Source organism: Aythya fuligula, chromosome 5, assembly GCF_009819795.1.
Source record: "Aythya fuligula isolate bAytFul2 chromosome 5, bAytFul2.pri, whole genome shotgun sequence".
Classification (NCBI taxonomy): Eukaryota; Metazoa; Chordata; class Aves; order Anseriformes; family Anatidae; genus Aythya; species Aythya fuligula.
The window spans coordinates 23568032-23586003 of record NC_045563.1 but is presented as its reverse complement, the minus strand read 5'-3'; the positions used below and the strand labels follow the sequence as shown (position 1 = coordinate 23586003).

The following is a 17972-nucleotide window of genomic DNA, read 5'->3' as shown; positions in this document are numbered from 1 at the left end:
AAACACCTTAGGCATTTTTCTTAATTTGTATGTCTATCTTTGTCTGGCAGAAAGGGTAACTATTCAATTGGTTCAACATTTATTTGCTTATCTACTTGTGAAGAGGTTCCTGGACAGAAATGGTACCACCCTAGCGGTAGGTCTGGTTGAAACTAATCCAAATACCTATATAAAGGCTTTCACCAACTTAAATTATGTAAAATACTTGCATAGGAGGTTATCTTAACTACGGCTGTAGCTCATCTATGTAATTAAAGAGTAAGTGTTTTACTGATTTAATGACTTTACGTAAATGTTCCAACTTTCAGATAAAGTTAGAATAGCTGCAGGCCAGAGATGGTTGTAGTCCTGCTCTGTTTATTAGGTTGGGTAGTGCTGAATTGTCAAGTACATCAACAAGTACTGCATACGGTTATAAGGAAGGGGTGGTGGCAGTGTGTCCTGAATTTCAGTGCCTGGATTTTCCACTCGGATGTGACTCAAAAAATACGAAGTGAACAAGCATGTGTTCCTGGGTGTAGGCATAAACTTTCAAAGAATACACAGTCTCAAAGGAAAAGCCACAGCCAATTTTCAGTTCAAAAATCATATTAAATATAAAATAACCAATTAATGCATTTACAGAAAAATTAAACCATTATGAAAGTAACCACTTTCATACAGTTCACAAAAAAACTGACAGGAAGGATTAAGTTAAGGCACAGTGAGTAATACAGCATTTTATACAAACAAGTTTAACCCCGAGGCAGTGAGAGCATTTCTGATGTAACAGATAGTTGGGAAAAAAGAAAATACAACTGACGTTTTCTCTGCAGAAAAGCAAAGCATCCTTCAGCTCTACAGTTTCTACTCTTGAGCTAGGGGCTGCTTTTTGTCTTTGCTATAGTACAAGAACTCCCAACACGATCTCTCTTTCTTTGTATTCCCTACACAATACAGAACCATACTCTCCTTTGCAGATGTTCAGGGCTATGGCATGATTTTGCACAGCTGTCAGCACCCTCTGCATTACAATTCAAAAAGGCAAAGAACAGAGCATCAAAACAGATCAAACAGAGCTGATAAATGGATCTTACTCAGATTTGCTGAAGTGCTGGAATGCTAGGGGCAGATGAGAAGAGAGAGTTTGAGTTGAATGGGATGCTAGTTCAGGCAGAGTTGTTTGAGCTCTGCAAACTAAGAGCTGAGCTTTCTGGCCTGTGCTGTTCCAGCAGTCTCCTCAGGTAGCTGGTAGTGGGACCAAAGCCAGGCAAGTGTGATGATGCCCAACATAAACTTTCTCTGAAGCCTCTTCAGGTTTATTTTTAGAAGTCTCGAGGACAAAAACAACACTCCCTACGGTAACTAGTACAGGTCTTCCGCTCGTTTATCAATAAACTTTCTGCATAAACAGTGACTGGGACACACACAGTTGCTTGTTTATCTGCCTGCAGGAGCAGTACCTGATTGTCCCAAAGCAAACCATTCACCTTGAACAGGGTAGAAGCAGGATCGTGGTCACTGCACTAAAATTCTTTTAAGTGAATGGTATTTGGGGCTGGTTATGAACTGGAGCCACCTGCATTTCACTTAAACAAAAATGAATATTATTTCAATATTGAAACAAATGCTTTTCATGTTTAAACAAGTCATAAGCCTGGTTTTCTAATCTCCAGTTACATATATATTCTGCACTAGAGGGGAATAGATACCTACAGTGGCCCACTCCTTATTCATAAATAAACATTAACCTTAAACAGGTTGTTTATTTAATCAAGTACACTGACTCAAGTAATTTATGTTAAGAAAGTTTTTGTAGTTACAAACTAGTACCATACGCGATGTCCAGTAATTGCTATAATTCAGCAAGACTTCAGTTTACGTCCCAGCCCAATTCAGAGCAGGTAAAGAATCTGTTAATTCTTGGATTTGGAGTGACAGCATCTTACACAGATGCTAGTTCTGTACTTTGCTACAGCACTACATAGCACAGCTGAGCACTATTAGCCCCCAAAAGTGCTCGTACTAGTTCATAAATACTTAAGGGTGTTTACAGCCTCCTTTAGAGTTAAAAAAAAAGAAAAGGAAAGTGTTCCATTAGGCCCTTAAATCTAATTAACATTAAATCTAACCTCTCTTGTGTTAGTAACAGAAAAAGATACATGCACACAATAGTGACAATAAATAGGGAAATTCAGAAGCGATTATAATGACTTGTGAGTTACAGGACATTGATTCCTATCAATCTATTCATAGAGAGCCAAGTTGCAAACAACGTGCAGATCAGAAATTGGTGTTCACAAGGAGGAACAGCACTGCATCTGCAATCCACTGTGCCAGACAGCAATTTAAAGGAAAGACATTTTTACTTGCTTTACACAGAAATTCAATTTTAGACCAAATGTTTGTAGTGCAATTTTCATTTTCACTGAAGTGCCAATTTGGCAGAATGCCTCAGCCTTTATTAGGCAGACAGGCTGAAGAGACATCACCTAGCTCTCTCCTGATCAATAAGAATGCTGTAAGTTGTATTACACTGAATAAGTATAATCCTATTTTTCCTCCTTCTAGCCAGATCGTGACACCTGACACTTCCTATTTCCTACATTATACAGAGCTTTATACTTAGGTAGGGACAGTAACTACATCTTGTTTATTTTCCACAACAGAGTGGCTATCTCCCTCATTTTCAAAGTTTAAATTCACAAATGAAGTACATGTTGTTGATTCAGGCTGGTCTGTCTGGACAGGAGCTTCAGCTTGTGCCTTGTTCTGCTGCTCCTGATGCTGTCTTTCTGCTTCTTCTGATAATTTGTTTTCTTGTTCCTCCTCTTCCTCCTGAAAATATGTAACCAGATTCATAAGTTACTGTTTACTTGAAATAAACACCACTTACGTTCTGTAACAACATACCAGTTCTATTAAAAGAAAAGAATATTTGTTCTGCTACAGAATAGTCACTAGTTTATCACAAGATTGGGTGTTTTGTTGTTTTTTCTCCTCTATAATGGGAATTCTAGAAATAGCCCAAAGTGATGGATTAAAGTGTGTTACATAAACACAGAAAAAAAAAGACATCTAGATAAGCAGTTTTTAATCAAAAGTAGCAGTGATAGGTCCACCTATAAAGCATTTTCAACCCTTAATAATTAAAAGCTATTAAAAAGTATCAAAGCTTTAAACGTTTCACATTTCTTCCAAATGAGATTTACTAATTTTTGTATTTTTTTATTTTTGCATAAAGCACTGGCTATCGTTCATTTTAAGTTACGGTTCAGAACAAATGGTAACATAATGTTCAATTTACCCTTGGCACTTCCTATCACATGAAATGGGACAAGTTTCAGAGTTCCAAAGTACACTCACTTTAAGTGAGTAATGTGAGGCAGCTGCCTCTTTAGGAACTGCTCCTTCCAGCTTTCTCCCAGCCTGGACTTTAAAATGCCTTGTAGAAGAGAAGCAAGTAGAGCAGTGCTCAGGACCCAACAGATAAGCTGCTGAGAAAATATTAATGGATAAACAAGCATAAATCAAGCATCAAAAGAAAACTGAAGGAAAACTGAAAGAGAGGTTCTAAAATTTAACTTCATTTTAGTAAGTAATGCATGAATACAAATTTTATTTTTGAAAATGCCAGGGAAGATAAGTAGGGAGAAAAAAAAAATGTAAGAACCCTATTTCACACACATACCTCTTTCTTCATTCTGTAATACTCATCAATGGCATATTGGTATTTTGGTGTGCTTATCCCCAAAACAGATGCAATCTTTTCCCCAAGGAAATCACACACTGAAAATAGATTTACAAATGGTTAGTATCAAGAAGAAAGTTCTTGAACACAGTTCTGCTTTTAAAGGTGTCATCTCTCCTGAATGGTTTTCCATAGTTCTACTTCACTCAAAAGACAAAAATAAAATCTGCTATGCTAATCTACTTATACATAGTTTTTATTAGCTAAATATAGAATCATAGAATGTCCCAAGTTGGTAGGGACCCATAAGGATCATCAAGTCCAAATCCTGATACCACGCAGGTCTATATACTACGGGTCTATATACTAATAATTGTTCCTTAAGACAGAGAATGGACCCAAAAAAACAAAACAAAACAACAACAACAACAAACACAACAAAAGCCTTGATGATGGTATTGTTTGCATTCTACCAGTTTTAGCTTTGCATCCAGGTTTGTTCTGCTAGGTCATCAGTTATAGTATAAGCTTTTACTTCAACTTTAACTGAAAATTAAGGTTAGTTAAAAATACATGGCTACCAACTGGACTGACAATTCAGTCTAATGATACCAAGCGACTGAAGTTATTTATTGATAGATGTATACTTTAAGCCAGTATCAGTTTTAACAATGCTCTGTGTAGCATACTGATGGATTAATTAAATTTTTAGGTGTCAGCTGTCTCAGTTTTCAAGCTAGAGGCTACATGCAGTTCTCCTTTGCTAAAACAGGTAGTGCAATCAGAAGGATGGAATAAGGTGGGTTTAGGTCAGTCAGTCTCTCTACCACGATGATGGCTAAAGCACTGATCCTTGAGTAAAAGCAAGCAAGAAATCAAATATACTGCACTTCACATTAAAAATTCACATCCTTGAGGATGTGAATAAGTTAGTCATCTTCAGTGAAAACAGAAGTCAGAAACTGAATGGCTCTGTGAGGATTCAGTCATTTTGCGAGCATCCTTACAGACAGAGCCCTTGCAAAAGACCAGTTCAAATGACAAAGTTCAATGACACTGAAGTGAGATGCAAATATGTAGCAATCTTCAAATTCATAAAAACTTCTGAAAAAAGGAAAGCAATATCTACCACTGGGTATAAGGAAAAGGTATGCAATGAATAGGATTACACTGTACATTAAGGTGCTTCTAAAAACAATAAAAATCAATAGGGTAGACTGTCAATAGTTTAAATTGTAGCTGTACAATCATGGAAATCCCACATATAGTTGTCAGTATACAATACAGTTACTTTACAATTTGTGAGGAACACAGATTATGACAAGCTGTCTAAAAACTTAACAAAATTTTATGAGGTCCACAGGTCAATGAAAATTTTGTGTAGTGGGTTTAAGACTTGTAAAATAGCCCTATTTTTGTTTATTTTGCAACTGTTGTAAAGCACAAGACTAAGTGTGTTTTAAGATACTTTCCAGTTTAAGTCTTCATAAAAACTCAATTTAGTTAGGCCAAACAGCATTCTTTTCAGATAAAATCACTCAAAAGGGTTATATAAGAGATGCTGAAATAAATCCCTTGCCAACATCGCCATCACCCCGTATGGAGAAAAAGAGAAAAATTAAAAAGTGTTCAGCAAAGGGATTTTTCTGTTCATTCTTCATTCAACAGTTGTTGCTTGAAAATAAATTAATAAATAAAATTAGTGCTAAAGACAAGAGATTATGTCTGCACAGAAAAAAAAAAAAACAAAACACAAAAACACACAACAAAACCACAATCATATTTTTGAAAAATTGACCGGTAGATCACAAAGATGATTTACAGCCCGTCAGAGTGACTCAATATCCCTTCACGGGTTTATGTAAGAATTAACTAAAGCAATACCTGATAGCGTTGAAGTGGCAACTCTCAGCATATGAAACCATAAGTAGGGTCCCCACGTGAGCGTTGTCTGTAACAACAAAACTAGTATTAGTATGTGTAGCCGTAAGCTCATGGTACATAATAACACACATGAAAGCTCAGACAGAGAAGAAAGATCTGTGACATTGCCTGTTTGCCAGCTACCACAGTATTTTTGCTTTCAAGTAAGTCTAGGCAAGACATGCATGAAGTATCACCATAAGATAGAAAGCTGTTATATCTGGGAACACTCATTTCACTGTTTTTTGTTTCCTACTCCCAAACTTGGGAAACAGCAAGCATCCAGCTCAATCCCAAGGTAACTCCTAAAATTATAAAGGTCTGCATTCTGTCAGACCAAAGAGAGAAGTGGGTTAACCAAGTATTCCCTGATTGTAGTAACGGGAGAACTATGAGAGACATTTTAAAAAATAAACAAGCAAAACAACACTTCAAAGTGGTCATAACAAGCTGCTTCCATATATTTAAACACAGATATGAATTATCATTTGGAATTGTACCTGAAGAACAAAGCTAGGAACAGTGAGGGAGGGAGAGAGTCACCAGTGGCTCTGTGAGGGAGCAGTGGACAGGGCTGATTAGCAAAGGGCCTAAGATAATGTGAAGGGAAGGGATCACCAAATTAACAAACCAGGGCTTCAGCTGTCACCTCAAGCATTTGCACGTAGGCAACGAAGCTTTCAAGGATAAGAAGCCAGCTGAGAGCTTCCAGGTAAGGATTAAAGAACTGATTATGGGTGCCATCCGAGTGTGTCTGCTACAGGGCACCTGACCAGGAAGAACACATGGGTGAGGCCTTCTACAGACAGCTAGAAGCAGCCTCCCATTTGCAGGCCCTGCATCTCATGGGGACTTCAACCCCCCTGATACCTGCTGGAGGAACACCGTAGCAGGTACCTTGAGAGAACTGATACCTTCTTGACACGAGTGACAGAGAAGCCAATGAGGAGAGGTGCTCTACTGCACCTCATACTCATACAAATGAGGAAGAACTCACTGGGGCTGTGAATGTTCGAGGCAGCGTCAGCTGCAGTGACTGAGGTGGTGGAGTTCGGGATCCTGAGAGGAAGGAGCAGAGGGAAAAACAAATCACAACCCTGGGCTTCAGGAGGGCAGACTGACCTCTTCAGGGACCTGCTTGGAAAAGTTCCAGGGGAAAAGGCCCTGGAGGGAAGAGGGGCCTATGAACACTGGTTGATATTCCAAGATCATCTCCTTCAGGCTCACGAGCAATCCATCCCAAAAAGTAGGAAGTCAGGCAGAAATGCCAGCAGGCCTGTGTGGATGAATGAGGAGCTCCTGTCCAAACTGAGTCACAGAAAGGGACTATACAAAGCTGGAAGCAGGGACAGATGATGTAGAAGAATATAAAGCAGCCTGAGCATGCAGGGACACGATTAGGAAAGCCAAAGTGCACCTGGATTTAAAGAGCAATAAGAAGGGCTGCTGTAAGTTCAGTAGCAAAAGGAAGATGTGGGCCCACTGCTGAATGGGGCAAGGGCTCTGGTGATGCAGGATGTAGAAAAGGCTGAGGTAGTGAAAGCCATCTTCACCTCAGTGTTTACTAGTAAGACCGGCCTTCAGAAAACTAGAGGACTGAGGGAAGGTGTAGCATAAGGAAAAGTATGGAGGAGGATCAGCTTACAGAATACTCAAGCAAACTGGACATATGTGAATTCATGAGCCCTGATGGGATGCACCACTGCTACAATGATAAAGGGACTGGAGCATCTCCCACATGAGGGAAGGATAAGGGAGCTGGGGCTGTTTAGCCTTGAGAAGAGAAAGCTCAGGGGAAATCTCATCACTGCGTACAATCTGTCAAGCCAGAAACTCAAGCTGGGCAGGCAGAAAAAAGCCAGATGCTAGATATTTTTGGCAGTGGGTATGGAAAATATCCTGCCAAGGTAAAAGTGTAAGCAAAACCAGCTGCTATCCTGCTTACACAAAAGCACCTCCCGCTTGTTGATTACGTACTCAGCTGGCAGACGGGCTAACGACAATCATTTCTCAGTTTGTTCAGTTGAAGAAGTCAAGAAAAGTGCTGGAAAAGCTTGTTGCCACAGGTGCAAATAATGGCATTGACAAGCCTCTGTACAATCCTTCATAACAAGGTGACAAGGTTAAAAAGCATTCACACAGTGCACAGGACAAACAAAGGCCTGCTGTGCAGCAGTACGCAAGAAGCTACAAGAGTCCCCTTAACATTTAAGGATAAAAAGAGAAGCTGAGCTTCAACGTGACAGAAGTAAATCAGACACAGAATATTCTAACGTACTATTGTAGTACCACAAACATAAAATTTGAGACTCTGCAGGCACAGAGATGCTTTCTATTTCCTCTATTTTCCCACTACAATTAAAGAACAGTTTGGTATGTTAGAAGTACTTCTAAGTTCAACTTTGTAGAAACCTCTGCTTTCTGACAACAAAGGTCTCTAGCCCAACCAGACACTTCTTCACTCCTGTCTTTCCGTGATTCTGTGATATCCAGTGTTGCTTTGCTGGTCCCAATAATTTAAAAAAGGAGCCTTCTATCAAGTATCTCAAAAGGCAACATAAAACCAAGAGAAGATACTTTATGAAAATTAAGCAGTAAAAATTAAATGTTTTGTAGAGTAAACCACTGAGAACAAGCAGAAACAGGGGAACACATCTGGGAGAAATAACCCTCCTCTTTTTTTTTTTTTTTTTTCTTTCCCCCCCTCAAGGTAAGTTTGGGTAGCACCTCAAGAGACCTAAGCAAGAATGGCAAATATGAGGCGAGAAGAGGTACTGGAGAGAACAAGAACCTTGTGGAATGTTATGGGTGATGTGAAGTGTTATGCAAAAGCTCAGTGCAAACTAATCCTCTGTGATGTAGCTTTAATGCATTGAATGACTCTGGAAAATGGCACCAAAGTCAGGTCTTTTTAATGGTTGATAAGAACCACATGCCCTGATGCTGTGCATCAATATCCTTCAGCCAGAGGAATGGCTTCAATTAAAACAAGGACACAGTAGTACCGTGCTTCTTGAATGGAATACAGGACACAGTATTAGGAGGCAATAGTATTTCTCCTAGCATCATTCTACTCTTAAGAGTATGTTTCTGCAATGCTTACCTATACTGTTCTGCTATCATGACTTCATTTGGCTGTTTAAAACAGAAAACATAATGCTTGCTACACTCAGCTTTTAAAGTACAAAACATCAATGTACAATTCTAACCTGACACTCAGCCATAATAGGACCTGTCCAAATCTACCTCCAGAAGGTGTTGGTGTAATGCATTTTAAGTAGGAATCATGTAACAAATTCAACCATTGATAAAACCAAAGGGCTATGATTCAGTAACAATATGATACTGTTTCCTAGTATGGGGCTGCTGAAGGGAATAGATGTGCTCAGAAGCTCAGCAGAGTGTGTACCATACAAACAATCCACATCTATACTTACTTTTGCCAGATTTCAGTCCCTGGTAACATTTGAACTTTCCCAAGATACGTTTTTTTGTTTGTTTGTTTTTGTTTGTTTGTTTTTTTTGTTGGCAGAGAAAATGGCAAAAGGAGGTAAAGAATCATTTCCCATTTAAAGAAAAAACAAACTATGTTGTTGAGAGTTAAATACCACCAAATAGGTATTTTTTTCATTGTTTTCTATGTCAAGACTCATTTTAAATGAGTTAAATTAATGACTGGTCATTGCTGTAACAGGTCCTTCAGTGTACACACCAGGTAGAACTGTGGCAACTTACGAGCCAGCGAAAACAAGATTCAAGAACACATACCCCTTCTTCATCAAAAAAGCTTCTATGATATTATGAACAGCTATTATTAAGTCACTATTTTTCTCCCTCGTTCCAGAACTTTTAAAATGAAATTAGAGTTTAAGAGTCCTCAATAGCATAAAAACAATGCTTTCTTTGCTGTATGAAGTTAAGCTCCTTTTAACTACAGGATATCACAATCATCTTCCTGTAAGAACGTGTTTCAGTCTTTCCAAGCACTGAAAGTTAACAAAATTACATCTGTTTTGGAGCTCTGTCACAGAAATGTGCTCAGGATGAATTCTACGGTTAGAATCAATAATTATATAGTTGATTATAGATGTTCTGCAAAGGCTTAGACTCCACATTCTGCTTACTCATGCAACCAAGACTCCATAGCAAGCGGAACTCCAGGGATAAACAGAAAGATTACCTTCTAGAACAAGTTACAGAAGTTTAATTCCTTGTTCTAATTAAAACAAAACAAAACAAAAAGTTATAAAGCAAGGTTTTGGTGGACAGAAGCAAAAGATTTACATGTAAAGTGTAAGCATCTAAATTTTTTGATAGAAGATTCAGTTAAAGCATTTACAAGCACCAAAGAGGCCAAGGAGAACATGAATAATACTGAATGCTATCATCTAAAAACAACAACCAGAGCAAAATTTATTAAGCATGCTCTGTGTTCTGGATTCAATTCACTCTTAAAAAGAACAAAACACCAGAACAAAAGGACGTTCCAGTCCAAAAATGTAAGTGACCTGAACGCTGACCTACAGAAGTGCTGGAATCGTTGTTTCAAAGCACAGCCTAAGACTCAGTACTTTATGAGAATTTGTTTAGTTACGAGTGACACCAGTCCATCACAGTGAGCTCTTTAGTTGTCATATTACCAGAGTACACACATGCTACTTTGCTTAGCAAGAAAGACATCATCATCATCTGCTTAGCTCTAAAGCATAATTAAACCCAGGTAGTTACTGCAGAAGTTTCTTTACAACACGGCAAAACATTTGTTTCTCTTAAACTCAATTCAGAACCTGTTTGTATGCCAATACCAGCTGAGCTTTGAATTTTCATGATGTAAAGTTTCTATTCAAAATATTAAAGTGCTTTTTCTAAAAATAAATTGGACCAGAAACAGCTATTATTTGCAACATACTTTTTTGTATCCCAACTGAGATAACAAGTTTTAGACATGCTGGTCCCAGCAAACTGACTATTTAATTGCTTTTATAGAAATCCTACAATAAAAACATTTTTAAGGCAGCTGTTGGCTAAAACATCAAAGCTCAGCTTGGACTAACATTTCTTCAATTCACTGGCTCAGTTGGGATACACGAAGCATACAGCAGATAAGGTAAACTTCACTTAATGGCAACCCTTGGTCTAATCAAGTTTATTCTGTCAAGGTAAAAAGCAATGCATAATAAGGCATACTGTGTTCCACAATAACATGTTCAGCCTTGGAGGGTCCTTTTATTAAAAATTGTAATAAAATTTAAATATTTCATAAACTATAGAAGTGGAATAAAGCAATCTTAACTGTGCCATACAATATACTTTCAGGTATTCACAATAAAATCCATATTAGGAAAGCAGGAGAATGATCACACAGAATTCCTGGCTCTTGTGAATATTTGCAGGTTTTTTAGTTAAGCGCCCATTTTGTACAGCAGTGGGTACTCCTCTGGCCTCACAACACATACAGTCCCCTGAGCCTTCCATCATGGTGAAGCTGCTCTACTGAGGGGAAATGACAGAGAAATTATACTGATCTGGTCCTCTGCTAATTACAGTTGGAAAAAAACAAATCTCTTTGTACACATCCATGGGTATCTGACACAACCTGCACAGTGGGGAACAGATCTGACTCCAAAGATACCTGAATGTTGGGTAAGTTTCACAGTTCTTGCACTTCTTTGAACAGCATCTCAAAGACAAAATGCAAACAAACAAACAAAAGCCCACCCAGCAAGGTAGCTTAACATCTATTCATTGTTCATAAGTTTAGTATATTTATTTTCTACACTGAAACACTTGCTCTCAGACTAACGTTACTTTTCCTTGTATACAAGAACAGCTTAATAAGAAAGAGATGCCACTGCCAAGTCCATCCAAGATTAAATGCAATGGCTTTACTCAGGAGCCCCAGCCCCAGCTTTCTATAGTCTAATTGCAGCTCAGTCCTCTAACTACTACTTTTTCTTCAAGGTAAATTAATTTTACAGAGGGGGGAAAAAAGAATTGATTGACAGTCCTTCCCAAAGCAAGCTCCTCGTGGTCACACTGCTTTCTCAGAAAAGAATGAGCAGAAAGTCAAACTCCACTGCAATCCCCCCAGGAAATCCCAGCTTTCCTGGAAGGATGCACATATAAATAAACACAGAGCCTAGTAGTACAGAAAATAGTGAGTTTCATACATGACTTTTCTTAAGCACCAATTCCCAAACTCTGGTGCATGAGTCATTCTGACAGCAATGCTTACGTGAGGTAGGAAGCAGCACCAGTTTCTGTGCATGCCAAGACTCTTATCGAAGTGTGGGAACAAGCAACTCTAAACAGGCGTTTGCCTCCAATGTGCAATCAGGCAGGACTGGCTGCTGCACAAAGCAGAAACTCCCAGCCACTTCACTGTACTCAGCACACAGGGAAGGATCCAGCCAATTTCAGGGGCTCCACCTCTAACTTCAGTACAGGCTAGCAAAGCAAGAAAGAGCCAGGAAGGGAGTCCCGCAGGCAGGCAGGGAACAGGACTGCAGACCCAGTTTAGGGAGGACAGAATTGTAGGAGGTAGATGGAACACCAGTTTGTGGGGCGGTCATAAAAGAAACATGAGACTGGGAGTGTGGAAAGATGAAGAGATGGATGCCTATCTTCTCCGAGGCTGGCTGCCAGAAGGCAGGGAGCTGCTTCCTCCAGCACGCTGCTGCTGGGGTTGCAAATCTCTAGGCTATAAAACACATTGTCAGACACTCCAACAGAATAAAACAGGTGATGTACTTCATTTTGCCTCTAAGTGTAGATACCAAATCATTGTCAAAAAGGGAATTTTTTTTTTTTTCTTTTTAGTAGCCATAAAACGCACTATTAGAGACAGCTTTAACTGTCCTAACTTCCCTTGGATTTGGACCAACACATGGAGATGTGATTCAGGTTGAGCAAATCTTAACAGGTTAAAACACAGATGGACTTCACATACATGGACTAGGCAGACCCCTTAAAACCTGTTTTTGATGTATCAATGAAGTTTTCCTATACTTCTGCAAATCATCTGTTTCTTTCCTTTGTATACTCCTTTAATTGCTGGTATGCTAACACTACGTTACAAGCTCAACTCTCCACTGCCAACAAAGATAAGAAAAAATGCCCTCCCAACTGATTTTTTCAAATGCCCGTGTGAATAAAAGAGACATCAAGCAAATATTATCAGAGGGGAAGATTCTGGAGAGGACAGATTAGAACTGTGAAGAAATTAAACCCATTTCTAATTAGTAGGGCTATTTCAACGAGGGAGGGCTGCAGGACAAAACTTTGCAGAATATTTCTCTGAGATTTCTCAGTGCCTAGAGGCAATCGAATTTACTGAATCTTTAATGCACAAAATCATATTTGTGACATAAAAATTAAAGGATAAAATGCAGGTAATTATACAATAAACCAGAAGCAGCAATTTATCAACCAAAATACCTACAGGATCTACAGGAGGCAACAGGTCTTTCTTCTCTTGTTCATCTTCCTCTTCATCTGTGCTGTATTCTTCCATTGTTTCTCCACTTGCAAAATGAATTACCCTTCTGGGAACTTTCTTCTTCTTCCCTATGACACCCAGCTCCACATTCTCAAAGCCTCTATCTCCATTTGCAAGTTGCTATAATGAAGAAAAAAAATCATTATCTCAAGTACACTTCCGTGCAATAAGCTGCAAAACTGTAAGAGTTCCCCCTTAAAAAACTTCATGAGGTATTTAAAGAATTTTAGATTGTTTACCATATACAAAGGATATATCCAAGAGCTTGGCTGTAGATAAAAGATAGGACTGAAACATTGTTTGCAGATACATACAAAATTATCTATTCACCAGAAATAACACAAAGATAAGTGCCTTCATTTCAGCACAGAAAGGTGGTTTTATAAAACGTCTGTTCCAACAGAACGCTGTTATGTAAGAGTTCCTTAGCAGAACACTTTAAATAATTTGATGAGCACATAAGTGTTAATATTTAAGCGTACTGTTGGTTTCTGAATTAGCATCTCCTGAAGTGAATCAAGTAACTCAGACACTACAGCCACCTCTTTGCAAGTTTAGACAGAAAGCTCTAGTTCGAAAGAAAACCGAGTAAAGAATAACTAAGCCACCAGGCTCAAGATTTAGAAAGATGCCTCAAGGAATCTGCCTCTCTGGGCTTTCATCAGCAATCATTACCAGTACAAGGGACCATGCAAAAAGCAGGACACTTAATTTGGTGTGTAAGGACAGATGAAAAAGAGAAGTACAATGTCCGGTTTTGTTCTTTGAGCTGCTGAATACTACAATGCCGTCTTCGAGCCACAAGCGATAGAAAAAATACACTCCTAGTTCAAAGGCCAATCAATAATTCTTTAGGCTAATAACTCCCACAGACAGAATTTTAGTAAGGTTTTGTATTGTATCTATCAAAACAGAGTCTACATCTTGGTAGAGCTTTTAAATACTACTACAACAAATGCAAAAACTGTTTTGAAAACACACCTGTCACACAGAGAAGGACACAGAAGACAGGAAATGTTAGCCACACATTTTTAATGTACCGTGAAGGTTTTTAAAAATGCATGAGTTCATGTAATTTAAAAGCACGGCATAAGAAACTTGTGGAAGAAAATGTGCGTAGGCACACACAGAAGTAAGGCTGCATAAAACAGACACGTGCCAATTTTTGACTTCTTGTCTATGCAGCCCTAGCAGCCCTCACATATCACAAATCAAAATTATTACTAAAAACACTTACTTTTATCACACAGTTGTAAGATAACCCTTAATCATTATGAGCACAGTAGTGCCCTTCCTGACACTTCTGCTGCATTACATAAATTAGCCCTGCAACACAGAAAGGCTGTTAGCTAGGATAAGCAGGGGGCATGGTATAGCGGGGCAGGAGAAGGCAGAGGAGAGCAGAACTGCTGCCTTCATTCCAGGCAATAGGTTTTTCTCATGCCCACAGAGCAGAGGGAGGGAATATAAAGATCACGTGCCAAGCCCGACGATGTGGAGAGGGAGTACACACATTCATCATCCTTCCTAGCCCTTGTACAGCAGCTTCAGAAAACTGCAAGTCATTTCAGCTTCCTGGAGTGTTTCTTAGCTACCGTGGCACATTGTGTGTGTTTTCCTGGAGGAGCAGAGCAGAATTAAGTGACAAGTTTTCCAAAGTATAATCCAGCTGAAACAGCCTTATGTTTTCATGCAGGAACACAAAGCTGACTGTGCTGGGCCTAGTGCATTCTCTCCGCTGAGTTTCAGTCTTGGAAACAGTAGTGGCAGAACAACAAAGCTACAAAAATATGAATGCTGAAAAAAGCGAAACAGCCTGAGTACAGGGAGCACCCCTTGCTGCCACTGGAAAAGCAGAGACCACTTACTGCAAGTCAGCTCTGTTTTTTTTGGAGCATAAAGCACCACAGAATCAGCCTCTGATGAAAATCTCACACTCTTTTATTGGCATAGTGTGGTGATTTCATTGTTCATGTTTAGTCACAGTACTGAGGAGCATTATTTCTTGTGACACAGCATCACAAATATTATTGTAATTAATAATCGTGAGCAGCATAAACCCTCGCCTACAAGCTCCTCTAAAGGCACAGTCTTCTGCTGATTTTGATGCATTTAACTCAAATGCTTCAAATATATTTTAACTTTGAAAAATACTGCAGTTAATATTTAAAGATTAAAAAGAGGGCTTTAATTCGCTGGTTGTGGAAACTGCACACTTTTCAACCCATCCCACACTCCACTTACACTACCTACAGTGAGAAGCTCAGCACAGCTGGCACCGGTACAAAGTTTCAGACAAATGCAGCAGTTCAAGACAATAAGGATTCATCAAGGAACAATGAATCCAGTTTCCCTTAGTAATCTGGTTCAGAGTCCTAAATTATTAAATAAAATAAAACACGTCAGCTCTTGCTTTGGTTATTACACGTCCAACAAACCCGGATGCTGCTTTTAGTCATCACAGTAGCATTTGTCCTTTTAATTTTTACATACACAGCACCACTTAAAGCCAACTCAACCCAGCTGCAAGCAGTAAGTTCTGAATCAGTAAATTTTATTTACCTCTCCAACAGGGTCTACCCAGAAGTGTAGCAATGCAGATCTATTCCCTAAGTATCATCCAGGTTCGCTTTGCAGCCAAACAGTACATTATTTTCTGCTTCAGGCTTTACACATTTGATCTTTCTTTCCAAGCGTGATCTTTCTTTTCCAGTGCAAGAGGTCATTACACAGCTCTGCTCAGGTTGCCATCTCATTTTTTTCCACAAGCCTATCCCCCTCCAACATATTATATATGTCTTCAAAGGCTCAGCAGCTGACATAACCTCACGCTATACAAGTATTTACCGTGGCTTCTACGCTGTCAGCTTTGTGTCAACACGAGGGCCAGTTACCTTTGTGCTTTCTGCCACACCAGCTAAGGCTGTGAAGAGACTCCAGGAACACTGTAAAGGCACTTCCCTTTCCTTTCAAATGCCCTCTTGGAATTTTTCTTCACTTTATGACTCCCCCATAAGCCTCGCCTGTCAGAAGTCACATCCAGAGCTGCTGTTCCTCATTAACCATGTTTTCACCTCCTCGCCTGCCTCACCCTTTGGCCAAAAGCACACAGTGCAGGGAACATTGTGGCCCTGTTGGTACAATATCCAGCACAATGGAATTTAAGTCCACTATCAAAATGCCCAAACAAATAAGCTACAATAAAGCATGAGGTGTGCCAGGACACCTGCAGCTACTGGGGCTCAATACAACTAACATAAGGCAATGCAAAAACCTCAAGTCTCGTCGAAGAAAAGCAACCAGCACTATGGAGAGCAGACCACTCACTTTGTCACCTTCTCATCTGTCAGAACCCGGTGCCACGTACAAGAGCTTTTGTTCCAAAATGCCAAAGCCGGTGGCAGCCGCTCTCCCTCAGAAAGACGAGGAACTGGGTTTGCACACATCTACCGATCCCACAGTGCCAGTTACTCGAGGGCTGCTAATGCCTATTGAGAAATATTTCTGCCCCTGCTGCCTTGCCTGCCTTACCGGTTTTGTTCGTATCAATTTCTGGGGTAGCTATTTTTTGGTTTGGTTTGGTTTGCTTTTTGGCATATTTCTTGACTTTCCACCATCGTGCTCCAACTGAAATTGAAAAGCCAGGGTGCTTTGGAAGCAGATGACAAAATAGAAGAGTCGGAAAGGGAACTGTAAGAAAGAAACCCCGAGCGCGGCGAGCCCGAGGAGCTCGGCACAGCACACAGGTATCGGGATAAAGCCCAGCAGGGACCCACGGAGCCTGCCAGGCCCCCTCGGGCACCTGCCCGGCAGCGGAGCCCTGTCCTAATGCAATATTTATCGGGCCCGTTGGCGCGAGGCGTTGTGTGACAGGTGAAACGCAGGACACCGAGCCTGTAAGCACAGCTCACTGGAAGGGCACGCGTCCTTCCTTCCTCCCTCCCTCCCTCCCTTCCTTCCTTCCTTCCTTCCTCCTCCTCCTCCTCCCGTCTCCTGCCCGCCGGGCTCGCAACGCCCCGCAAATGGCCGCCCTCCCCGGCCCCGCTCCTCACCGGCTCGGGCTCCATGGCGCAGGCGGCAGCCGCGGGGCCGGCGGCGGGGGCGCAGTACAGGGTGATGGCGGACAGCCCCTGCTCCATCTCCCTCCCGCCCGCCGAGGCGCCGGGGGAGGGCGGCAGTGGGCCCGCGGCAGCCCAGGGAGGCGAGCAGCCGGGCGGCGCCGCCCGTCACACCGCCCGCCGGGGCGGGGCGCGGAGCGAGGGCAGGACAACGGGGGGTGCCGGGCCGCCCCGCTCCGCCGTGCCCCTTAGGGTCCGAGGGGAGCCCCACGGCCCCGCCGGGAGGGGAAGGGAGCCCGCCGTGAGGCGCCTCGCATCGTCCCGGAGGCAGAAACGCGGAGCGAGGGGGTCCCGGCCCCCGGGGGCTGAGGCGCTCACGCCTGGCCGGAGCTGACCCGGGCGAAAGGCACGGCCACGGCCAACCAGAAGGGAAGGCAGCTGGGGGAGGAAGTGTTTGAAGCACCCTTTTTGTGGAACCGAGGAGTGAATCATATTTTAAAGGTAGGAGTCGGCGGCTGTAACACACTACGTGATGGCAAGAGCCATCCTTCAACCCTGCCACTCCGCGTGGCTTCCAAAAGTTATGGACTGTGGCACAGACTCTTACACCATTTTTCAGTCACATCGCAGCATTATGCAGATTGTGAGGCAAATGAAGGTCTCACAGAGCACAAATGTACCCGATTTACAATTACACGAAGCAGAAAAGTTCCCCTGATGGAAGTGACTCACAAATGGGATGTGTGATCAGTGTTTGATGACAAACACCCAGTGAATACAGCACTACTTTATACAGTACAGGACCAAGCATCTGCTTTGTATA

General features: G+C 41.1%; 1 protein-coding gene across 1 annotated transcript; it reads right to left on the bottom strand.

Moving 5' to 3' along the window:
* Positions 1-1785: 1785 nt before the first annotated feature.
* On the bottom strand, positions 1786-17286 carry FAM177A1 (family with sequence similarity 177 member A1). The gene is made up of 5 exons (XM_032189273.1): positions 17144-17286; positions 13035-13211; positions 5555-5621; positions 3671-3768; positions 1786-2817 (listed from the first exon to the last, which is right to left on the bottom strand). The coding sequence occupies exons 1-5, from the start codon at positions 17228-17230 to the stop codon at positions 2605-2607; spliced, it is 642 nt and encodes a 213-aa protein (XP_032045164.1). The 5' UTR covers positions 17231-17286; the 3' UTR covers positions 1786-2604.
* Positions 17287-17972: the final 686 nt, after the last annotated feature.

What these genes read in the sequence shown, in the direction of transcription:
- FAM177A1 (XM_032189273.1), bottom strand. Translation starts at nt 17,230, where the DNA reads ATGGAGCAGGGGCTGTCCGCCATCACCCTGTACTGCGCCCCCGCCGCC. An exon ending in TGTTGCCTCCTGTAGATCCT is followed by an intron (nt 5,622 to 13,034) that starts GTAGGTATTTTG and finishes TTGTTGTTACAG; the next exon opens with ACAACGCTCACGTGGGGACC. An exon ending in TGCCACTTCAACGCTATCAG is followed by an intron (nt 3,769 to 5,554) that starts GTATTGCTTTAG and finishes ATCTATTTTCAG; the next exon opens with TGTGTGATTTCCTTGGGGAA.